The following is a 23,938-nucleotide window of genomic DNA, read 5'->3' on the forward strand; positions in this document are numbered from 1 at the left end:
GAGACACTTGGGTGTCCAAGATGTTTTTAAATGAAAAAGACTGTGAGGTTCATAAAGCCAAGAAGAGGTGATGACAGGACTATTTTTCCTAATGTCTTTAACTAATCAACTATTTTTCCGGAGCGAAACAGACCGGATCAAATCAAAAAAAAAAAAAAAAAAGAGGCAGCGCTGGAGAAAAGGCATTGTAGTCACCAGAAAAATGACTAAAAAAGATGGATACATGATACTTGTATTTCAAATAGAGATATGAAAAATACATATACAGTCAATATATAGTCAGGTGGCAGGGAAAAAAACCATATTAGGTCTAGAGAATACTAGCAAAGCAGAATTAAAAATTAAGAAGAAACGTTAAGTACAAATAGATAAACGAATCAGACAGCATTCCACTTAGCAAACAGTTGGGTGCTCCACGGGTTGCACAAAAATGAAAGGTCTTTATAGGAAACAGTGTGAGGCATGTGAGCTATTGGCAAAATATAAGAAAGGATTCTTTTTAGGCCACGACATCTTTGCGGGAGAAGGGGGAAGTAACAGTAAGGGTTTTAGGAGCTGATTGCCTCTTCTTCCTCTGAGAGGCAGGATTTCGGATGGACGTTGATGGGAAGAGTCCATGTGACAGATTAACACTTTGATACTGACCTGGAAATTCCAAATTAGTTGATTTGGTTGGATTACATTTTTTTTTGTACTGACGTGGAAATTACGAATTGGTTGATTGGATTACATTTCTTTGGTGTTGATCAGGAAATTCCAAACTGGTTAATTACACTTCTGGTCATTACATTTTCAAGTTGCGATTACATTAGCTATTAAATCTAGGCTTTAGCAAAAATGACTGCATTTTGGGCCTTTGGCTTTTCTCTTTAACAACACTTACAGCTTCCAAGCGGGGATTCTTCATCTCCTGAGGTCATTGTGTGCAAGATTTATGTCCCTAGGATAAGACTTCCCCCTAGAACAGGAAGCATTGTGTCTCCCAAGGTCACGCAGTAACTGTAAAATGCTACAACCTCTTTGAGTAACCACTGTTTTCTTACTAATGATGTCTCAAAACCACTTTGTTATATCCCAGTCTATCACCAGGGATAACTCGCTAAATCACCCTCAATTGATAAGTGCACCTAGATCCTAAATCAATACCAGTTTATCAAACAGCAATCCATCCAGAACTGATCCGTGCTTCCATAGACCCTCCTCAGAATCCTCCAAGGGAAATTTGAACTTTACAAAAGATTCTTTCCTCCTGTCCAGCACATTCTATAATTCCTCTGGGAGATGTGCTCCCTGGCTTCTGCCTGGTGGTTTTAACCAAACAGGCCTTAACACTTACAAGCAACTTTCAGGAATTGTTCTAAGGAGATGAAAATAAAGTATGAGTGGTTCACAGACTACTCATTTTCATACTGTTTTCTGACAACGTTTATTCCTTCAAATATTGCCCTGTAAAATCAAAATTAGTATTTACATTCCTGTGCTCTAGGCTCTGAAAATTCTTAATAGGAAAAAAATTGATTGAGGGAGGGTATAGCTCAGTGGTAGAGCACATTTTATAACATGCACGAGGTCCTGGGTTCGATCCCCAGTACTCCATTAAAAATAAATAAATAGAAATAAACCTAATTGCCTCCCCCAAAAAACAAAGTAAAAAAAATTTTAATTATGTTGAGATTTCTTATTGAGGCAAGGATGTTAGCTATTTTCACTTTGACATTTGAAAGGAATACATATTGTTTTGAAAAGTAAAAAGAAAATGTGACCAGAACAGATAGCGCTCGCACACACACACACACACAAAACAGGGAAAACTCTGCTCCAAAATTACTAGTTATTTTCCAGGATTTTATTTCATATTATACTTTAAAGGAAGGTTGAGATGTCATGAGTATTATTGTTTTCCCACAGTGGAAATCGTTTTATAGTATTTTTTTCCTCTTAATGTAAAATATAATACCACTTTGAGGCGAGGTATCACAATTACTGAATAGGACCTTACTTTCTCCTAGCACCTGGTATTCCCTTCATAGCGACTTTCAAGAATTATAATCTGTTTGAATAACTTAGTGTCTCTCTCACTCTGTATGATGTAAATTCGAGGACAGAAAGACACTTTCTATTTGCCACGTCCCCAGGGTGTTACACTACCTGGCTACTAATTAATATTAATTTTAATTGCTTTTTTAACTTCACGCATTTCCCCATTCATTTCGTAGCGCTCTAGCTAGGCTTAAACTGTTATCTGTTTTCGGTACTAAATTTTTGTTTGTTTTGTTTAAGAAACAACAGTTGAAACTTACAGACCGGAAAAGAAGATGCTCAAACCTAACCCACTCTGCGGACCCACGGTAGAGAAATAGGCGCAGCTCGAGATCTCGCGAGACTAGCGTCGTAACTAGCCAGAAACCCAAAGAGTTCTTAGTGCGCATGTGCCGCAGTGGCTGCCGGGAAAAGGAGGAAAGTCGGGAAGTAAACAGTACTGATTGGATTCACTGGGTGTCTGGCTGTCTGGGGGTCAGCGGCGGCTGGACTTGGTAAGGAAATATTGTGACAACTTGGGGAGGGGAGGACGGTGACAGTGGAGAACCCCAGGAAGTGGGCCAGCGGCTTCTAATTATTACAGATAATCCTCACGGCGTTAATGAACGCCAGGCTGAGAAGGGAACGGGGAACGGGCACCGGGGACCGAGAAGGAAGACGCCGTCCTAGGCCTCAGACACGGTGCTTGTGTCCAGTCAGACCAGGACTGTGTCTTTGGTGGTTTTTAAAGTGAGAATTGTAAGATGCCGTTGGCGCTGACTGTCCGGTATAGTAACTATTAGCTGCTTGTGGTTCTTAAGCACTGGAAATGTTGGCTAGTCTGAATACGTGTAAATTCCATATCGGATTTTAAAGACTTTATTTTTTTCTTGTGTTGAAATGATAATATGTTGGCTGTATTGGGTTAAATACTGCAAAAGTAATTTTTTCCTGTTTCTTTTTATTTTCTTCGTAAGAGTACAGAATATTTAAAATGACATAGGGCTGGCGTTATATTTTTCTTGGACAGTGCTTGCTGCATTGGAGGATTTTAAGCTTGGGTAGTGGAACATGTTTTCAGATTTGTGTTTTAACACTGCAGCGTGGTTAACTGATTGGAGGGAATCAGAAGAGACTAGTAGGAAAAAAGTAATAGCATTAATGTTATTGAGAGTAGAAGTTTTGATATTCAGAAGGTGAAAATAACAATACTTAGTGATGAAATAGATGTGCAAGTCAGCTGGACCACTTACATAAAGAGGTGGAAAGTAGTGTCTTTCATCAAGAGAGGGAACACTGGAAGATTTCATAGAGGAGATCATGAATTTGAATTAAGATCTGTTGAGTTCAGGTTTCTCTGAGACATTTAAGTAGAACAGAACAGAAAAATGTCCAGAGAACCTAGTACATTGATAGCTCAGTGGTATCTTTGGACTGGTGGGGAATGGAAACTAAATCAGAGTGACTGAGGAAGGAGGTAAAGATGAGGAAATAGATATAATGAATATAGATAATCCTAAAACATTCAGCCTTTAAGAGGAACAGAGATAAGACCCTATGTATTCATTAAGGGTGAGTGTGGTTTAAAAAAAAAGGTTTAGACACACATAGAAAGAGAGGAATTGGGAAATCTATATGAGAGGGAGTCTTACGAAATTTTACATACATGTATATGGAGTGGGAGGGTATAGCTCAGTGGTAGAGTGTGTGCTTAGCATGCACAAGGTCCTGGGTTCAATCCCCAGTACCTCCATTAAAATAAATAAGTAAATAAACAAACCAACTTACCTGCCCCCAAAAACAAACAAATGACGACAACAATAACAAAAAAACCTCCAATAAATTAAATACATGTGTATGTCTCTCTCCATTTGTAAATTAGAGTTGAGAGAAAAACTTGAGCAGTTCAGAGACTTTTGTGGAGGGGTAAGAGACCTTTCCCTTGCAGATACTATGAAAGAATAAGAATGTATGAAACATTCTGTATAATGTGTTATTAGGGTGTATTTTTGATAGTTTCCCTCGTGAATCTGTGAAGGCCTTGTTTATACTAACAGATATTTCTTCCTTTTCATAGAGGAGGCCACATAACCATGTCGGCCGCAGCTGTGGATACAGTGAACGCTGCCCCCCTGTCGGGGTCCAAAGAAATGAGTTTGGAGGAACCAAAGAAGATGACGAGAGAGGACTGGAGAAAGAAGAAGGAGCTAGAAGAACAGCGAAAACTGGGTAATGCCCCTGCAGAAGTTGATGAAGAAGGAAAGTGAGTACTTTAATTTTTTGCAAGATCTGTTCATTCAGAATTCAAATTCATGTGTACTGAGTTTACCAATTTCTCATGCTTTGCTTTATGGTATGATTTTAAAGAAGCCATCTTTACCACACATCGTTTTTGTTTTTATGTATTTTATCAAACTCCTACCTATAAGCTTTCTTTCCTTCTTTTTGTTTTTGGGAGGGGGAGGTAATTAGGTTTGTTTGTTTATTTTAACAGAGGTACTGGGGATTGAACCCAGGACCTTGTGCATGCTAAGCATAGTGCTCTGCCACTGAGCTATATGCTCCCCACTCCATGTATAAGCTTTAGAAATCAAATAATAATGAAGGACTTGTAAGGAATAGCTATAGTCCTTTTTAGTTCTTCCCACTTCGTGTCCTCCTCTACACAGTGACTATAGTTGACCCTTGAACAACACAGGTTGAACTGTGTGGGTCCCCTTATACTCAGATTTTTTTTTTTTAAAGTACATGTAACACTCCGCAATCCACTGGTGGTTGAATCTGCAGATTCCAAACCACAGATCCGGAGGCCCAGCTGTGCAGCTTGAGCATCCATTAATCTCACCAACATAGACCCCTGCCCTCCTTCATCTCTCCTCCCCCTTCAGTTATGTCACTATTCTTAGTTCTTTTGTCAGAATTTTTTTCACTCTAATATAAATTACTTTATTTTTTTATTACACTGTAGAGACAGCAAGCATATTCTGTCTCCCCCCTCCTACTTTAGTATCTCTGTTCTTAGATTCTGTATAGACTACTTTTATAATTGTAGTATCAGTTGTTTTTCAACCTCATTCTGTGAAAAAAATTTATTTTATTACAGAGACATCAATCCTCATATTCCTCAGTATATTTCTTCAGTGCCATGGTATATTGATCCATCAAAAAGACCTACTTTAAAGCACCAGAGACCACAGCCTGAGAAGCAGAAGCAATACAGCACATCTGGGGAGTGGTACAAGCGGGGTGTCAGAGAGGTGTGTGGGCAGCCTGCCTGTGCGTGTGGAGATGGGGATTTTACTTTAAGAACTTAATAGGCGCCCCTTTGATGTAGTGCTATGTAAAGTAGAGACAGATTGCATGACCTTTTATCTGGTATTAAAATTCACAGCATGTACAACTTTAGCTTCTGTCTTTTCTTTTATACATTTTATATCGCTAAAGTCCTTAAACTTTCTCATTTATAAAAGTGTAGAGAGTCTAACTGATTTTCCTCTTAATGAATCACTTCACTAAACAATACAGTAATGAGAGCCATAGTTATTTCTAATTTATTCAGATAAATAAAACATTTGCTTTGCTTTCTTTCTATCCGTTTATAGAATTCCATAACTACTAAGTACCGTAAAGGAGCATGTGAAAACTGTGGAGCCATGACACACAAGAAGAAAGAATGCTTTGAGGTAAGTCCAGCGTTGAGAATTTTGGAAGCTGTTGTCAGAGAGTCTCTTTATTCCAGTCAGAGAGCTTAATTCTGTTTTGATAAAATTACCTAAATTTAGGTACAAGTAAAATAAAAATTAATGGGAGTGTAATTAGTTCAGCATTATGAACATTTTTTGCTGGAAGAATAACTGATAATTGAATAAACCATTCAGACCCATGGTCTGTTCACACCTGCTCTGTAAAGAGGACATGAAATTCTCCTCTAGGCTACAGGTACTTAGGAAGATTTTTAATCTTATTTTGTTTTCCAGAGGCCTCGGCGAGTAGGAGCAAAATTTACAGGTACTAATATAGCTCCAGACGAACATGTGCAGCCTCAGCTGATGTTTGACTATGATGGCAAGAGGGATCGGTGGAACGGCTACAATCCAGAAGAACACATGAAAATTGTAGAAGAATATGCCAAAGTTGATCTGGTGAGCACCATTCGCTGCTTTCCTGCCACCCTGAAAGAATGTACATTTTGTTGGATCTCTAATTCAGCAGCGCTTCAAGCAGTATAAAAATGATGGCATTTTTATTATTGTCGTGGTAGTAAACCTGCTTGGATAGTCACATAAATAGTGTGCTAGCCCTGTCTGGCAATTCTTTTTATTTCTTTTATTTCATTTCTTTTTATTTCATTCTTACATTGTCCTTTACTCCCTGACTTAGGTTGCAGAAAATACTGGAAGCATGAGAACAGATTAGTGTCCAAAACTTTCAGGTTTTTGGGGTTATAAACTCTTGGCCCCCAGACTGTGTCTTCCCTGTGGGTCTGTTTATAGCTGTCTCATAGCATTTCAGGGTGGTAGAAGGGAGCATAAGGTAACTTGTTTCAGAAGATGGAATTTTATTTTAATTTAACCTCAGTTTTTTCTATTATGATTTCATCTACTCACTCCTAGTTTTTAAAAACACTGCCTCTTTTTTTAAAGTAGAGTTAATATTTAAGACCATGGGATTTCACATAAAAATCTGAATTTTATGTTTATCATCTATGGTAATCTGGGCCTGCCTGGAAGAGTCAGTAACTCCTGTTTTATAGGCGCCAGAGTTCTAGAGCTATAAGAAATTACTTTGTCCAGTGACCTTTTCTGAAAACAATAAACGTTCATTTTATGTATGTAAAAATTAAATGTTCCTTTGAATATTGTAAGTAAATTTCAAATGTTTCTTCTTTTTTTCTTAGGCAAAACGAACATTGAAAGCCCAGAAACTCCAAGAAGAATTGGCCTCAGGAAAATTAGTAGAACAAGCTGTAAGTAATAAAATGATCATTTTTTTAAAAATTCAGACTCTTAGTAAACAAAATTAAACAGTGAAACAAAAATTCATTTTATATATCTCCAGTTAGAAAAGATTTTAGAGAGATGGAAGTACTATTGAGGGGAAAGAGTAAAACTGATGCTCAATAGGGTTCATGGGACTATAAATTAATGCTATCATTTTGGAGAGAATATTGCCATAAAAACATTTATATACGTTTTCTGGAATTAAATTGGTGATCCATCCATCCTAAAAATTGTTTAGTAGTCAGAAAAATCATGCTGCACAAAGATGTTCATTGCTGCACTTTTTACAATAGCAAGAAATTGAAGGTTTAGTAGGGAATTGGTGAAGTGAGCGATCCTTCGTCTGCTTGATAAAATGTTGCATACCCCTTAAAATGGCTTTTATCAAGACTTAGTAACAACACTGGACAACACCTATATTTTAATGACACATAATATCATAGTATGACCATACAGGGAAGAAAACCAAAATGTAGAATTAGTGATTTTTTTTCTTTTTATTTATTTATTTATTTAGTATTTCCTACATTTTCCATAATGAACATGTAATAATTATATAGCTGGGCAAAAACATTTTTCAAACAAACAAAAAAAAAGATGTATTGCAGACAGATTTCTTTTCTTTGTTTTTTTTTTTTCAGTCAACTTACTAGCTAAAATATAATATATTATGCTTATTAGAGTTAAGACAGTTTCTTTTTAACAAATTCATAGCATAAGTAAATAATAAACATTTTGGAGTTTAAATTTCTAAAGGGGGCTCTTAGCAAGTATAATTGCAAAGCAGGCAGAACTCGGTAAGTTAATCACCAAGTAAGCAGTGACAGGGGCTGCCTACCCAGCAGGTTCAAAGCACAAGTTAACAGATGATGTTAAAATTCAGCTGTGCCCCTGGCTAGCTAGATGGTCCTGGAAAGATTACTTTGCCTCTCTGAGCCTCAGTTTATCATCTCTAAAGCAGAGAGAAGAACACCTACCACCCCCACCCCGAGGCTTAGCACATCACAGAAGTGATCACTTGGTCATCGGTAGCTATTTTTTGTGATTGTTATTAAACATTACCAATTCTGGAAAAAGGAAAAGGGTCTGTTTCTCTTTTTTACCATATTGTTTACTGTAAACATATTACAGTTTATTTCCCCAGTAGGTTTACTTAAATGTATGTAAAGGAGTGATGAATGTTGCCCATTTGGTTATTAGGATTAACTACATATGGTAGAGTCATGTCTACAATAGAGATTAGCTGTCTGTATAGCAGTATAAATGTCCTTTGTTGAACTAGCAATTTGTGAGAACTCCAAAAATTATTTTTAAGAAGACATTTCTAATTTTGAAGGTAACACAGAAAAAAATAGAGAAAATTATAAAAAAGAAAAAGAACCCTTATGTTAACTGTTGGCCTTTTGAAGTAGGCCTTTTGGTGTCCCGGTCCACCCCCCACGTGTACTGTGTGTGTGCTTATAATACGTTTTTTAAATGGATTCATTTTTACATATTCATTTATCACCTGCTCTTTCAATTAAACAATATGTAGTTCAATGAGGACTTGTTCTCTGTATCATTAAATGTAGATCTATAACATCATTCATTTTTATATAAATTCACATAGTTCACCAATCAAAATAATTTAAGATAGATGTGCAGTGAAAAGTCTGCCACCCCTGCCTCCATCCACTCTATTTCTAACCCTCACCCCCCATAACTTTTTTCTTGTAGATCCCTTCAGAGTTTGTGTAAATACAAACAAATACAAATATGTAATCTTATTCCCATCTTTCCCTCTTTTATTTTTTAACAAAAAAAAGAAGCAAAGTATACATATTTTTCTGCCCCTTGGAGAGAATCACTTTTATGGTTGGTCATTGTTTATTGAGTGTAGTAGTTTATATAACCAGTCGTCTCATTGATTTGTTTTTTTCTCAGTTATCTGTATCATACAGTAGATTCTTGTACATATATCTTCATATAATAGACATATTATTGCTTTAGGATAAATTCCTAAAAGTATAATGATCCTCGTAACTTTCCTTTTTGGCCTTAATGGAAAGATAGTGAAGTTTAATGAAAACTTTGTATCTGAAGATGAACACACATGAAATGAATATTTAAGTATTGATCACCTTAATTACCTTCTTGTGATTATAATTCTATCATCAATGAAAATCCTTGATTTGTAGACACTCTAATAACCATTCACAATAACAAGATTGTATTCAAAACTTACATGCTCACTACACATGAGAAATACAAGAATTTGTTCAGTTAAGTTTAACTTATTTCAACTCTGTTTTTAAAGTGTTAAATAATCAGTAGCTTCAGTGGAATAAAATTACAGATGCTTTTCCTTCTTTCATGATGCAGAATTCTCCAAAACACCAGTGGGGAGAAGAGGAACCAAATTCTCAGACGGTAGTAAATCTATGCCCTTTAAATCATTAAATTTTAAAATTTCTGATGGCTAATATTAACAATAATATATAATTCATAATAATAATAGGTTTAAAGAACACAGTGAGGGGGAGGGTGTGGCTCAGTGGTAGAGCACGTGCTTGGCATGTACGAGGTCCTTGGTTCAATCCCCAGTACCTCCATTAAATAAATAAACCTAATTACCACCTCCTCAGATGAACAAACCAAACAAACAAAGAACACAATGAGTAAGCATTTGGTTAAAGGGAAAACAAGAACTGGATGCTGCTCTTTTTTTCTTTAAATTTTTTACCCTCTCTTCCTCTTTTAGGAAAAAGATCATAATAGTGAAGATGAGGATGAAGATAAATATGCAGATGATATTGACATGCCTGGACAGAATTTTGACTCCAAGAGACGAATCACTGTCCGGAATCTCAGGATTCGAGAAGATATTGCAAAAGTAAGCCTTGCCAACTTAACGTGCGTTCCAGTCATTCCAACGTTAGGTATCATTCTGGGGCTTTCTCTCTTCATCTGTACCCCAGGCATGCTACACGTATTTAGCTGACTCCTTCTGCCAGTCAGGCTCCTGAAATCTTCTTTGATGGAAGTAAACATTAACTCAGTCTTAAAACATTTTTTTTCCTTCTAGTACTTGCGGAATTTAGATCCAAATTCTGCCTACTATGATCCCAAAACTAGAGCGATGAGGGAGAATCCCTATGCCAATGCAGGAAAGAATCCAGATGAGTAAGTATCCAGCTGAATGTATAGATTTCAAGGTGAGGGAGGGGAGTTTTTACTCATCTAATGCGATCTGAATGAAAATGAGCATCGTCTGTGGTAGGGTTAGAAAAGACATAATCTCAAACAGTTTTTTTTAAATTAATGTTTACAGAGTGAGCTACGCGGGGGATAACTTTGTCAGATACACAGGTGATACCATCTCAATGGCTCAGACGCAATGTGAGTGTCCCCTCTACGTCAAGGTGTCTTATATCAGCTCATAAGAAACTTGGGGGGCAGTTTTTAAAGCCTGTTTTGAAGAATCATGCAGTAAAGTAGCTGACGACTCATTACGATGTTTTTAATTACTCCAGTGTTTGCCTGGGAAGCCTATGACAAGGGCTCTGAAGTGCATCTTCAGGCTGATCCGACAAAACTAGAGCTGCTGTATAAGTCCTTCAAGGTCAAGAAAGAAGACTTCAAAGAGCAGCAGAAAGAGAGCATCCTGGAAAAGGTAATTTTGGCCGAACTGCTAAGGAAGAAGTTTCCTTAAAGAGAAATTACCAGTTAATACACATTTGATTTACATTTGGAATACAGTACACGGTCCCTTGTAATCCACCAGGATTAGTCCTTTCCTTCCATTGACCTAATTGCTACACAGTATCACTGTAGCTGTATCAGTGAGATTTTGCTGCAAACAAACCACTTCACAACTTCATAGTTTAAAATAAACATTTCTTATTTCCATTTTGTATGTCAGCTGGGTCTCCTGATCTGGGCCTGCCCATCTGAAGCTAAATGATCTAGAATGGCCTTGCTCTGGTTTCTAGACACCTCATCTGTCCTGAGAAGGCCTCACCAGGAACAGCTCGTCCCTGTCCCACACGGGCTCTCGTCCTGTGATAGGCTAGCCCAGCTTCTTTACGTGGCATTCTCAGGATGCCAGAGGCCAGCAACAAAAAGTGTGCCCCAGTGCACAACCGTTTTTCAGGTATTTGCTTACATCATATTTGATAGTATTCCATGGTTCAGAACAAGTAGCAGGGCCAGGCCCAGATTCTGGGGCTGGAGCAGCTAAGTCATGTGACAAATAGGCGTGCACACAGGATAAGAATTTTATAGCCATTTTGTAATCAACCACACTCAGCAGATGGACAGCAACTGAGATATCTTTTATTTGCTTAAGGAAATTTGGTGGCAGTTTTTTTTCTTACTCTGTTTTGTATAACAAAGCCCTGAAGAATATTCCTCTAATCTCTCCGATTGGAAATAAACCCTTCAGTAGAGATTTGAATGCTTATCTTTGAAAAGTGTATTGAATAATGCTCAGTGTTCTTTTAGTATGGTGGCCAAGAACACTTGGATGCCCCTCCAGCCGAGTTGCTTTTAGCTCAGACTGAAGACTACGTGGAGTACTCAAGACACGGGACAGTCATCAAAGGACAGGAGCGGGCTGTTGCCTGCTCCAAGTATGAGGAGGATGTGAAGATCAACAATCATACGGTACGTGCTGAACCAGAACCGCCTTTGTTAGCATTTTGCTTTGAATTGTATGTTTCTATTTCAGCTTCATTACTAAATCATTATGTTTTGTTTTGTTTCGTTTTTTAGATTTTACCTGTTTTATGTTTTTTAATACTTTTTAAATGTTACACTCTATTTACAGTAACTACAAAATATTGGCTACATTCCCTGTGTAGTATAATACATCCTTATGGCCTTTTACACCCAACAGTTAATACCTCCCAGTCCTCCACCCCTTTATTTCCCCTCCCCCACCCCCACTGATAACCACTAGTTTGTTCTCTATATCTATGTTTCTTTTTTGTTATATTCACTACTATGTTGTATTTTTTTTTAGATTCCACATACAAGTGATATCATATAGTATTTGTCTTTCTCTGTCTGACTTATTTCACTAAGCATAATGCCCTTTTAAGTCCATCCATGTTGCTGCAAATGGCAGTGTCATTCTTTTTTATGGCTGAGTAGTATTCCATTGTATATAAATACCATATCTTTTTTATCCATTCATCTGTCGATAGACACTTAGGTTGCTTTCCATATCTTGGCAGTTGTTAAGTAATGCTGCTGTGAACATTGGTGCATATATTTTTTTCAAATTAGTGTTTTAGTTTTTTGGGGATATATATCCAGGAGTGGAATTTCTGGGTCATATGGTAGTTCTATTTTTAGCTTTTTGAGAAACCTTCGTATTGTTTTCCACAGTGGCTGCACCAGTTGCTGTTTTACGAAATTTTTCCAAAATGTGAAAGAATACTATTACATTTACCCATATACCCACCCATCTAGATTCAGATTTTTTTTTTTTTTACAGATTGCCATATATGCTTTGTCTGGGCTGGGGAGGTGTGTAACCATATATATATTTTGAGTGAAACATTTGGAAATTGCAGGTATCAGGACATTTCACCCATAAATACTATATTACGTTCCTAAAAAATAAGACGTTCTCCTACATAACTACATTACAATTATCACACTGCAGAAAATTGACATTAATGCGTTAGTATCACCTAATCTCTAGTCCTTAGTCACATTTTCCAAAATATGCCCCAAAATGCCTTTAAATAGCTGTTTGGATTTTTTTGTTTGGGGAAGAGGGGGGCAGGTAGTTTTGTATGTGTGTGACAGAGAGAGACAACGAATCCAGTCACAGTTTATTTTGGTTGTTATCTCTCTTTTTTCTAGCATGTATCTCCCCTTTTTCATGACAGTGACTATTTAACAGATCATGCCAGTTACCTTGGAAACTGTCTCATATTCTGTATTTGACCGGTTCCTAGTGATAGGGTGTAACTTATTCCTCTATTCCCTGTAAACAGGAATTCAGATCTAAAGGCTTGGTTAGATAGAAGTTAAATACTTTGACAGGAACACTTCATGGGTGATGCAGTGTACGTCATATCGCATGACATCATAAAGCATGTAATTTGCTGTACTCTTGAAGTACCCAAACCATAGCTGTCTCGCTAAGTAGGAGTCAAAAACCTAACTGCCTTTAGGAGCCATGCCAGTAATCGTGTAGGAATGAAGTGAGCCAGGCAGACTGTACAAACTAGAGAACACAGCCCTGTCTAGTAAGGGCATCCACTGGTTGTCCACAGCCAATTGCTGACAAGTGAGAATGTTGGCCAGAGTTTCCCCATCCTTCTAAATTTTTCAAGAGAAATCAGATATCCTAAGTGTTTTAAGTTTTGGGGGAAGAGAATGTAAGACCATTGTAACCACACCCTCTCCCTGTTAGCTAGCCCTAGAATCCCCATAATTTTCCTCCTTTTATCAGCAATATATGAGAGACTCTAGTTTCAGGCTCCCTTTTAAAGAACTTCCTTCTCTCTCTGCAGCATATCTGGGGATCCTACTGGAAAGAAGGCCGATGGGGATACAAATGCTGTCACTCTTTCTTCAAGTATTCCTACTGCACCGGAGAAGCTGGGAAGGAGACTGCTGTAAGTAATTGTCCTCGACTTTTACTCTGTATGAAACATACCTTTTTACATTTCACATTTTAACTTTCTGTGACACTCAAGTCAGATCACATATATTTTTCCATAGAATTCAGAGGAACGTATTATAAATGATACAACTGGAGAAGAGTCTGTGAAAAAGCCTCAGACCCTCATGGAGGTAAGTCCACGATCGATTGTCCTGAGGTTTTAAGTCTTGGAGGGAAGGCTGTAAAACGTGCACTAGAGTTTCATTTTTGCATTAATAACAGTATATTTCAATCCTCCCTGTCAGATGCATCAGGAAAAACTAAAAGAGAAGAAAAAGAAGAGGAAGAGGAAGCATCGAAAGAGTAGTTCAGAGAGTAATGATGAAGAAAAGAAACATGACAAATTGAAAAAGGTACTTTGTGAAGGCAAAATAGTAAAAGTGACCACAGTGTTTTTTTATTTTTAGGGACCTTAGGAAATTATCTGATCCTCTTTCCAAGCTCATTTTAAAAATGAGCAAATTAGCCCCACCCCCGAGTCTGGGTGATCTGCTCAGGTCGCCTATCAAGTCTAGAATATGAATGGAGATTTTTGTGCGTCTCGGTATTACCTGCTTCTCGAACTATTTGTTAAATATTACTGATGCACAGAAGAAAAGTGTTTTGTATAGCTGTTATTTTAGAGGTGTTGACACGTTGCCCAGAGAGAATAATTTGTATTTGCCTGTATTTGTAAGTATCAGCAAAGTCAGAATCTCCACCAAAAGCATCAGTTGCCAGCTTCTGTCAGTAAAATGAACCTCGTTCAGTTTTTGTTGTTTAATTTCTTTAACATTGAAAATGTCATAGAATGTTTTGTGTCTATAGAAAATATGAGCCAAATAGTGATTGGTTGTAGTTTGACAGAAAAAGGGCTTACGTCCAAGCTCTTTGAGGCAGTCTAGGTTTTGATGTGGCCGTTCACATTCTGTGGGGTCTTCTGGTACTGCTCTTGGTGCTTTGAACAAACAAGATCTGGTGTAGAGCCATGGTACTCACGTCCTTCATCTCACTACAGGCACTGAATGCAGAGGAGGCCCGTCTTCATCAAGTCAAGGAGATGATGCAGCTTGACGAGAGGAAGCGGCCTTACAATAGCATCTATGAAACTCAGGAACCCACCGAAGAGGAGATGGAAGCCTACAGAATGAAACGTCAGAGGCCGGATGACCCCATGGCCTCCTTCCTTGGGCAGTAGTTGCTGGTCACAGACGGTCACCCAGGATAGACTCTGTTGATACGTTCTTTTAGATTCTTGCCAGTGATTATAGATGGGAGAATCCCTATCTGCTCTTCTTGCTCCCTGACTTGAAGAAAGCTTCCAGAAGTCTCATAGTAAATTCATTCCTTTCCACACTGAAGAAATAAAGAAGAAAAAAACATGTACATTAAGTGCAGATTAAGATTTTATATCTAATTTTGTAATTACAGTTGTAGTTATTTGGTAATCATTTTTGCCTTCTCAGATTTTTCTGATCTGAAGCTAATTATCCTGTCGAGCTTTGGGTTACTGAAAATAAATCTGTAGAATGTGTAAATAACTTTATCCCCATTGTCAATCTGTGTAGTATTAATTCTGTTTTCCACTTGGTTATAAAATTTTGATTTTAAGAATATTTCATAGTATCTTAACACTCAGAACTAAATGTATTAGCCTTTGAATGGAAGAAAATAGAGGCATGAATATACAATGGAGAAAAGACAGTCTCTTCAGCAAGTGGTGTTGGGAAAACTGGACAGAAGCGTATAAATCAATGAAGGTAGAACACTCCCTCACATCATACACAAAAATAAACTCAAAATGGCTTAAAGACTTAAACATAAAACAAGATACTATAAACCTCCTAGAAGAAAACAGGCAAAACATTCTCTGACATAAATCTTAGCAATGTTCTCCTAGGGCAGTCTACCCAGCCAACAGAAATAAAAGCAAAAATAAACTAATGAAAGGTAATTAAACTTAAAGGCTTTTGTACAGCAAAGGAAACCATAAGCAAAACAAAATGACAACCTATGGAATGAAGGAAAATAATTGCAAATGATGAAACTGACAAAGGCTTAATTTCCAGAATATATAAACAGCTCATACAACTTAAAAAAACAAACAAATCAATAAAAAAAATGGGCAGAAGATCTAGACAAGCAATTCTCCAGTGAAGACATACAAATAGCTAAAAGACACATGAAAAAAAATGCTCAATATTACTAATTATCAGAGAAATGCAAATCAAAACTGTAGTGAGTTTCTACCTTACACCAGTCAGAAGAGCCATCATTAAAAAATCCACAAACAACATATGCTGGAGAGGCTGTGAAGGAAAGGGAACCCTCCTACACTGCTGGTGGGAATGCAGCTTGGTGCAGCCATAATGGAAAACAGTATGGAGATGCCTCAAAAAACTAAAAATAGACTTACCATATGATCCAGCAACCCCACTCCTGGGCATATATCTGGAGGGAACTCTAATTTGAAAAGATACATGCACCCCAATGTTAGTAGCAGCACTATTTACAATAGCCAAGACATGGAAGCAACCTAAATGTCCATCAACAGATGACCAGATAAAAAAGATGTATATTTACACAACGGAATACTACACAGCCATAAAATAAAATAATGCCACTTGCAGCAACATGGATGGACCTGGAGATCGTCATTCTAAATGAAGAAGGCCAAAAAGAGAAAGAAAAATACCATATGATATCACTCATATGTGGAATCTAAAAAAAAAAGAAAAAAGGACACTAATGAAGTCATCTACAAAACAGAAACAGACTCGCAGACAAGGTAAATAATCTTACGGTTACTGAAGGAAAAGGGTTGGGAAGGGATAAATTTGGGAGTTTGAGATTTGCAAATATTAACCACTTATATAAAAATAGATTTAAACCAAATTTCTTCTGTATAGCACAGGGACCTATATTCAATATAATAACCTTTAATGAAAAAGAATATGAAAACAAACTCATGTGTACATATGCGTGACTGGGAAATTGTGCTGTCCAATAGAAACTGACACATTGTAACTGACTATACATCAATAAAAAATTAATTTTTAAAAATTAAAAAAAAAGTCATTTCATTAAATACCCTCAGTAGGAAAGAGGGCTTAGGTTAGTTTCTTGGCGTTTTCTAGTTTATACTTTGAGATTTTTCTTTGAAATCTCTCTAATATGGGTTTATTACTTTAAGAGTCTGCTGTTAAAAAGAATTTTAAATAAAATTAAAAATCTTTTCTTTAAGGTGGATGATGATTATTATCAAATTCATCCCTATGCTCTAATTTATGAGGCAGGAGGGGCAACCTGCACAGGCAAGAAGACACAGGCTCATCCTCTACCGTCAGTATCTTAATGGAATTTACAGCTTGTCCCATTTGCCTGAATGTTCAATTTGGGAGTAGAATGAGCTTCCTTCTCTTCTTCCTCATTGATACCACATAGAAAATGGTTAATTATTGATGCTTTATAATCTCCAAGCGCAAAGCCTGACACAATAAAAAATGTTATTTCCACTGCTTTGAATGTTAAAAAGTAGAACTATGTAGACATTCCACTCCTGAGATTCTACGATTCATTCTTCCTGGCAGACACAATAAGCTAAAAACTCCTAGCTCCACGTACACAAGCTGAAGCGAGGGCCAGCGCGCATGCTCCTTACTCAAGCCGGCAGAGCGCCCGGCCGTTTGCTAGTGCGCCTGCGTGCCGGGCTCCGCCTCGCCCAGGCTGCGGGCGGGAAGGCACCGGGAGAACCCGGATGGAGCCCCGGCGCGGCTGGAGCGGAGGGCGCTGCGGCTGCTTCTGCTTCCCGGCGGTCCGCAGGTTCCTGCTCCGGGGTTAGACCCCAGGAACCGCCGCCTAGACCAGTTCCAGCGCCCGGAGGCAGGGCCCCAGCCTGAGCGGAGAGCGAACCGGAGCCTGAAGCGGGCGCCCAAAGGAAGCCCGAGCATCCCTGGGGCCTGCGGCTCCGGCTCGGAGTCGGCGGGCGGAGACGGAGCGGAGTCTTCTTCCCGCGCCGCCGGCGGCCTCAGCTCGCCCGGGCCGCCTTCTAAACGCTCCGTCCTTAATCATACACCAACAGGCCCTACCCGTTACGAGCTGGTGTTCTTACATGCATGCTCACAGTTAAACCTCCCAACAACCCTGTAAGGTAGGTACTATTGTCATCTCAGTTGAGGAACTGAAGCTTGGATAGGTCCCAGCTTCTGAGTGCAAAGCCAGGATCCCAGGCGTTTGCCCAGCTAGTGCATTCCCATCCCTTTTCTCCTGGCTGTTGCTTTTAACTGTAAAATGTAATGGTTAAATCCTCTGCCTCCCCGCACACCCGCACCTACCATGGACTGGCTAGGCGGTGGCCAGGTACAACTTGGATTGTGTTTGCTTTGGAGTTTTAGGTTTACAGCTGCACTTTGATGCTATCACTGCTGACATAGATGTTGTAGCCTTCCCCAAATATTTGTCATGTGAACGTTCACTTGTAACCGACTGGTTTTTCTCTCAATTCTGATAGTTTCATATCTACCCTTTCTGAATTTGCAAAACGTTTTTACTCTGTTACATCTGGTCTTTCATTCTGCATCTTCGTCTCAACAAACTCAAAGAATCGTTCTAAAAACGAATTAGGTCTATCTTAATAAGATAATCGTTTTTGTTTATTGTACTGTTTATTATGGAAAGTTTGCAGCATATATAGAGTGAGAATGGTGTAACGGTGTGTACAATCATCCAGCTTCAACAGTTAACAACTCAAGGCCAGTCTTATCTCATTTTCTGTGTATGTTTGTGTGTGCTGAAGTACAGCATTTCAAAGGAAATTCCAGACATCTTATCATTTCACTTTTAAATAATTCAGACTGTATCTCTAATAAATGAGGACCTATTTTTTTAACACAACCATACGATTATCACACTGTTTCAAGGAACAATAATTCCTTAATAAGATGATGCTTTTTTAATGTTTACATATTTTAGGATATTGTGATTGCTAAATACCACAAAGGAACAAGTGAAAATTGTGAGATTCTAAAACACAAGAAAGTCTTTTGGGCAGTAAGTTCATCTTTGAGGATCTTGAAAATTCTTGCTACCTATTCTCCCTTTTTGAGGGAGATGGAGAAGAATATGATAAATGAATTTGTCTAAAAATTCTTTTGTTCCAAACAGGTAGATTTCAATTAAAATATACTTGAGTAGCATTGAGTGGATAGGAATGGGCTCTTAACTGGTCCTGTAAGAATTTCTAATGAGACTGAAGGAAAGCTTTTTCCTTCACTCCTTCTGCCCCCTAAAACATACATAACAGAATACAGAAAGGTAAGCATTTTTCATGCTGATGTTATAATTTTACTCTTATCAGGAGAGATTCTAAACACAGTTGGCCCATAGTCCCATCACTTGACAAAAGAAACCTTAAGATAACTAAACTTCCAATTGTCTTTATTGATAGGCAGACATCTTTCAATTTAAACTGGCTGATAACCATATGGCAAATCAACTTATTAGTTACACCGAAGTACATTTTAGAGCTAGTTATTCTTGGCAGAGCCGCTAGAAAGCAGTGCCTTAAATAAATATTCTTGGCTTACTTACTGTGACTTTTTTTTTAATGGCCAGTGTGGACATTTGGATTTAGATGGACCCCTGCTACATTATTCAGCCACGTTCTGTAGCACAGAACTTTGGAAATGTGGGGGATCACTTACTTCTCTGAGATATAGAATTGTTTTCTAAGGTATGTTTGAGCTTATCTGTGGATTATACCTTTGCTGATTGCTCAGAAGGGAGAAAAAGAAGAAAAAGGCTTTCTTTTTAGGTCCCTCAGCTTTCACAGGACGTTGTCATCAACTCAGAAATTGTAAATGCCTGTTAAAGCATTTAGACTGTTTACTTAGCGATGTAGAATATGGGCAAGCTAGGGATAAGCCTGCCGATGTGTTTCATTCCTCTCAATCTGTCTACTTACTAGAATGTGTATCACAGCCACCTGGACGACTTTATTTAGTTTTTGTCCTCTTTTGTCCTACTTCTGGACATGATCATCTATTAGTTCTAAGGTGGTACATTGACACGTATAATTTCAAAGGGGTTCCCAGTGACTGTGATGGGCGTCCCTTCTTAAAGATGACTGTTCTATGTACTGTTCATAAGAATTATCTAAAATGCTTATTTAGACTACAGATTTTGGACCTCTGCCCCAGAGCCGGGGAATCAGAATCTCTGGGGGTGGGGCCCAGAAATCTGCATTTTAGCAAGAGACTGAGATGATTCCTCCGTTTACTAAACTGGAGGACCACTGCCTTCTACATCCTGTCCTGCCGTAATTAAGGGTTTCCTTCTATTAGAGAAATTTCTCGGAAGTCTCAGTGATCAACTTGTTTTGCTTTTCTGTATGGACAGTGGGAATCACGGACTGATTCCCACTTCTCTGTCAAGGGTGGCTTAGTCAGACCTGTTTGAAATCCTCTGCTTGAGTTGGAGTCAAAGCCACTCAAGGAGCAAATAGTTTTACAGACCTGTTTAATCCTTAATGATTAAAAAGAACTAGCCACCATGTCCAAACCTGCCCTTCCTTGGAGTATTTAGTGAATTACTCCCTCCTCTATTCACTAGTTCATAACTGGGTGTGTGCCTACATCCTTGGCTCAAACGGAAGGAGGGGGTGGTAGTGAGATGCCCTTTCCGGGGATATAAAATGTACCAGGTTTGTTTGGAACATACATCACTGAAAACAAATTAAGGCGTAACTGCAGTTCACCAGGAGAGGACTTAAGGGTATTCACAATTTGCATAAGCGCGAGTCTCCCATATACACCCTACTGGCAAGGCATCTATTCCAGGGCTTTAGCTGAGTTTCTTAGATTTAAGTTGGACTGTCATGCCATCATGGCTTGCTCCGAACTGACGTGTTACAGGGTATTTCTTGACACGTACACAGATGACAGGATGGCATGTGATGAGGCTTTGTTTTAATTCGGTGAGCCACTAGTTTTTAATGCCTGGGTTATATTTTACTCCCAAAGCAAAAATCTACGACATCTCTGGGAAACTGCCTGAGAATTTTGGGGTGCCATGTCGAAGAAGCGCAAATGGGATGATGACTATGTTCGTTACTGGTTCACCTGTACGACGGAAGCCGATGGAACTCCGCGCCCACAGTGTGTATTGTGTAACTCCCTATTTTCAAATGCTGACCTCCGACCATCAAAACTGTCAGACCATTTTAACCGACAGCATGGTGGCGTAGGTGGGCACGATCTCAACAGCCTGAAACATATGCCAGCGCCGTCTGATCAGAGTGAAACCTTGAAAGCATTTGGAGTCGCATCTCAGGAGGACGCTTTATTACAAGCATCCTATCAGTTTGCGTATTTATGTGCCAAGGAGAAGAATCCGCATACAATAGCTGAAAAGTTAGTGAAACCTTGTGCACTGGAGATAGCACAAATAGTTTTGGGACCAGATGCACAAAAGAAGCTTCAGCAGGTACCCTTATCAGATGATGTGATCCATTCTAGAATTGACGAAATGAGCCAGGATATCTTACAGCAAGTCCTAGAAGATATCAAAGCCAGTCCTCTTAAGGTGGGGATTCAGCTTGCTGAGACAACGGACATGGAGGACTGCAGTCAGCTAATGGCATTTGTGCGATACATAAAAGAAAGAGAGATTGTAGAAGAATTCCTGTTCTGTGAACCACTGCAGTTAACAGTGAAAGGAAAAGACGTGTTCTATCTATTCAGAGACTTCTTTTTGAAGCATAAGATAGCGCTCGACGTATGTGGCTCTGTTTGTACTGATGGCGCCTCTTCTATGCTAGGAGAAAATTCAGAATTTGTTGCCTGTGTGAAAAAAGAAGTCCCGCATGTCGTGATCACACATTGCTTGTTGAACCCTCATGAGCTTGTCACGAAGACACTGCCTACAAAGCTGACAGATGCTCTTTCTACTGTGGTGAGGGTGATCAATTTTATCAAAGGCCGAGCTCCGAATCACCGCCTGTTCCAGGCTTTTTTTGAAGAAATTGGAATAGAGTATAGTGTTCTCCTTTTCCATACTGAAATGAGGTGGCTTTCCCGAGGCCAGATACTTACTCATATTTTTGAGATGTATGAAGAAATCAATCAGTTTCTTCACCACCAAAGCAGCAATTTAGTTGATGGCTTTGAAAATAAAGAGTTTAAAATCCACCTAGCGTACCTAGCAGATTTATTCAAACACCTAAATGAACTTAGTGCGTCTATGCAGAGGACTGGGATGAACACAGTATCAGCTCGGGAGAAGTTATCTGCTTTTGTTAGGAAGTTTCCATTTTGGCTAAAGCGAATTGAGAAAAGAAATTTTACCAACTTCCCTTTTCTTGAAGAAATCATCGTCTCAGACGGTGAAGCGTTACACATTGCAGCAGAAATAGCCCTGCACCTCCAGCAGTTGAGCAGCTTCTTCCACGGATATTTTTCCGTTGGAGATCTTGATGAGGCAAGCAAGTGGATACTGGATCCGTTTCTTTTTAATCTGGATTTTGTCGATGATGGTTATTTAATGAAAAATGATCTTGCTGAGTTACGAGCTAGTGGCCAGATCCTAATGGAGTTTGAGACAATGAAACTTGAGGATTTCTGGTGTGCTCAGTTCACGGTGTTTCCAAGCCTGGCAAAGACAGCTCTAGAAATCCTTATACCCTTTGCAACTACATATCTTTGTGAGTTGGGATTCTCATCACTTCTACATTTTAAAACTAAGTCTAGAAGCTGCTTGAATGTGAGTGATGACATCCGTGTGGCTATTTCAAAAAAGGTTCCTCGCTTCTCAGACATCATTGAGCAAAAACTACAGCTACAGCAGAAGTCATTGTAAGCGGATAGACTTTTTAAATGTATAATTTTTAATATATTCATAATTCCGTTTTAAAATTAAGCTGTAATTCTTTCTCTTTCCTTTTATATTTATGATATACCGAATTCTATGTTTTAAAAATTCAGCATCTTTAACTTTTAATTTTCACATGAGACATGTGAAAATATGTTTTGAGAATAAGAACACAAGCAGTGGAAAAGATTAAGTACCACTGCCTGGCTGATACATAGGATTCTTCTAAGTGTCTGTTTAACCCGTTGATGTGATACATAAAAAGACACCCAAGCACTAGAAAATCCACACTATGTGGTACAGTAGGCTGCTTACAAATAGAGCCAAGAGAAAAAGAGAAGACTTCCCAGAATATGCATCTTTACATTAAGAGTAAAAGTCAAAGGATGAAATGACAGACTGAGCCCTCTAGTCTCCTGGAGGGTGGTTTGGGGAGGTTAATGAAATAAGAAGCGGACTATGAAGTATTGTAGTGAGAGAAGGGATGATTCAAGTTTATATAAGATTTATTTTTAAATGTATTCTTTGGAGTTAGTCTCACAGTGTCCATTCCTCTAGCTCCCGTGCTCTAAATTCCGTGACACTAATAAACATCTTAATATCCTGGTAGTCGCTCTTTGTCTTCTTTTAAATTACATCCCGACTCCAGGTCGTCAGGGCGGCTTAAGAGGAGATCCCAGAGCCCTATTCAAGAGATTCTGATTTAGCAGGTCCGGGACGGGACCAAGGATCTTCATTCTTAACCAGCTTTCCAGGTGGTTCTGATGGACTCTTTGGTCCTCTTACATCTTATTTTTCCTACACTTATTTTTCCCTTTACCCCAGCTTCCTCGCTTATTTTACATCTTACGCTATATGTATGTTTCTAAGATAGTTCAAAACGTTTGAATGGGCCAGAATATCCATGATGAAAAACTGACCTGACGTCACCATAGTAATTCAGGGCCACCAAAAAGTTCCACATGGTTATCTAAGTTAATATACTTTTCTGGATGATACTTTAGCTAGATATGTTCTTAAATTTAAATAAACTTAAGTTTTTATATCAGAAGTACTGTATGCTTAAGGCTGGGAAAGAAGAGAGTCCTGTAATGAAAAGCTGCAGCCCCCTTCCTGCCCAATTACCTTAACCATTTCTGCTTTAACTTGTTATGGTTCCACCCATGTTGCTAAGTACTGTGTTATACCAAAGACTTACGCCAGTTTTGATTTATCAGCTTTAGAAGTTATATGTTGATGCCTCTAGATAAAAGGATCGAATTTATAAAACATCCATCTCCCCTCCTACAACTTGCATTTTTCGTTATGACAATACTAATTTTAGTTCCTCTATTGATTATTCATAGCCCTTTGACTGAGGATTTTTCCCTCTAGGAATTCATCACATAGAAAGGCTCATGAGTGCCCATAAAGT

General features: G+C 38.5%; 2 protein-coding genes and 1 non-coding gene across 3 annotated transcripts; all 3 read left to right on the forward strand.

Moving 5' to 3' along the window:
* Positions 1–2,371: 2,371 nt before the first annotated feature.
* Positions 2,372–15,205, forward strand: SLU7 (SLU7 homolog, splicing factor). The gene is made up of 16 exons (XM_006211906.4): positions 2,372–2,534; positions 4,097–4,282; positions 5,123–5,276; positions 5,622–5,702; positions 5,997–6,161; positions 6,917–6,985; positions 9,381–9,428; positions 9,760–9,891; positions 10,084–10,181; positions 10,330–10,397; positions 10,532–10,671; positions 11,502–11,663; positions 13,529–13,633; positions 13,740–13,811; positions 13,926–14,033; positions 14,678–15,205. Exons 2-16 carry the CDS (start codon positions 4,113–4,115, stop codon positions 14,855–14,857), a joined length of 1,752 nt encoding a protein of 583 aa, XP_006211968.1. The 5' UTR covers positions 2,372–2,534; positions 4,097–4,112; the 3' UTR covers positions 14,858–15,205.
* TRNAA-AGC (transfer RNA alanine (anticodon AGC)) lies at positions 3,700–3,772 on the forward strand. Its single transcript has one exon. It is a non-coding gene; the product is annotated as a tRNA-Ala (tRNA).
* Positions 15,206–17,397: 2,192 nt separating the features above from the next.
* FAM200C (family with sequence similarity 200 member C) lies at positions 17,398–23,133 on the forward strand. The gene is made up of 2 exons (XM_015245758.3): positions 17,398–17,809; positions 20,679–23,133. Exon 2 carries the CDS (start codon positions 20,728–20,730, stop codon positions 22,510–22,512), a length of 1,785 nt encoding a protein of 594 aa, XP_015101244.2. The 5' UTR covers positions 17,398–17,809; positions 20,679–20,727; the 3' UTR covers positions 22,513–23,133.
* Positions 23,134–23,938: the final 805 nt, after the last annotated feature.

Source organism: Vicugna pacos, chromosome 3 (genome assembly GCF_048564905.1).
Source record: "Vicugna pacos chromosome 3, VicPac4, whole genome shotgun sequence".
In the NCBI taxonomy this organism is placed as follows: Eukaryota; Metazoa; Chordata; class Mammalia; order Artiodactyla; family Camelidae; genus Vicugna; species Vicugna pacos.

Coding starts and splice junctions, on each gene's coding strand:
- SLU7 (XM_006211906.4), top strand. CDS start 4,113: ATGTCGGCCGCAGCTGTGGATACAGTGAACGCTGCCCCCCTGTCGGGG. Junction 6,986..9,380: donor GAAAATTAGTAGAACAAGCT/GTAAGTAATAAA, acceptor TTCATGATGCAG/AATTCTCCAAAACACCAGTG. Junction 13,634..13,739: donor AAGCTGGGAAGGAGACTGCT/GTAAGTAATTGT, acceptor ATTTTTCCATAG/AATTCAGAGGAACGTATTAT.
- FAM200C (XM_015245758.3), top strand. CDS start 20,728: ATGTCGAAGAAGCGCAAATGGGATGATGACTATGTTCGTTACTGGTTC.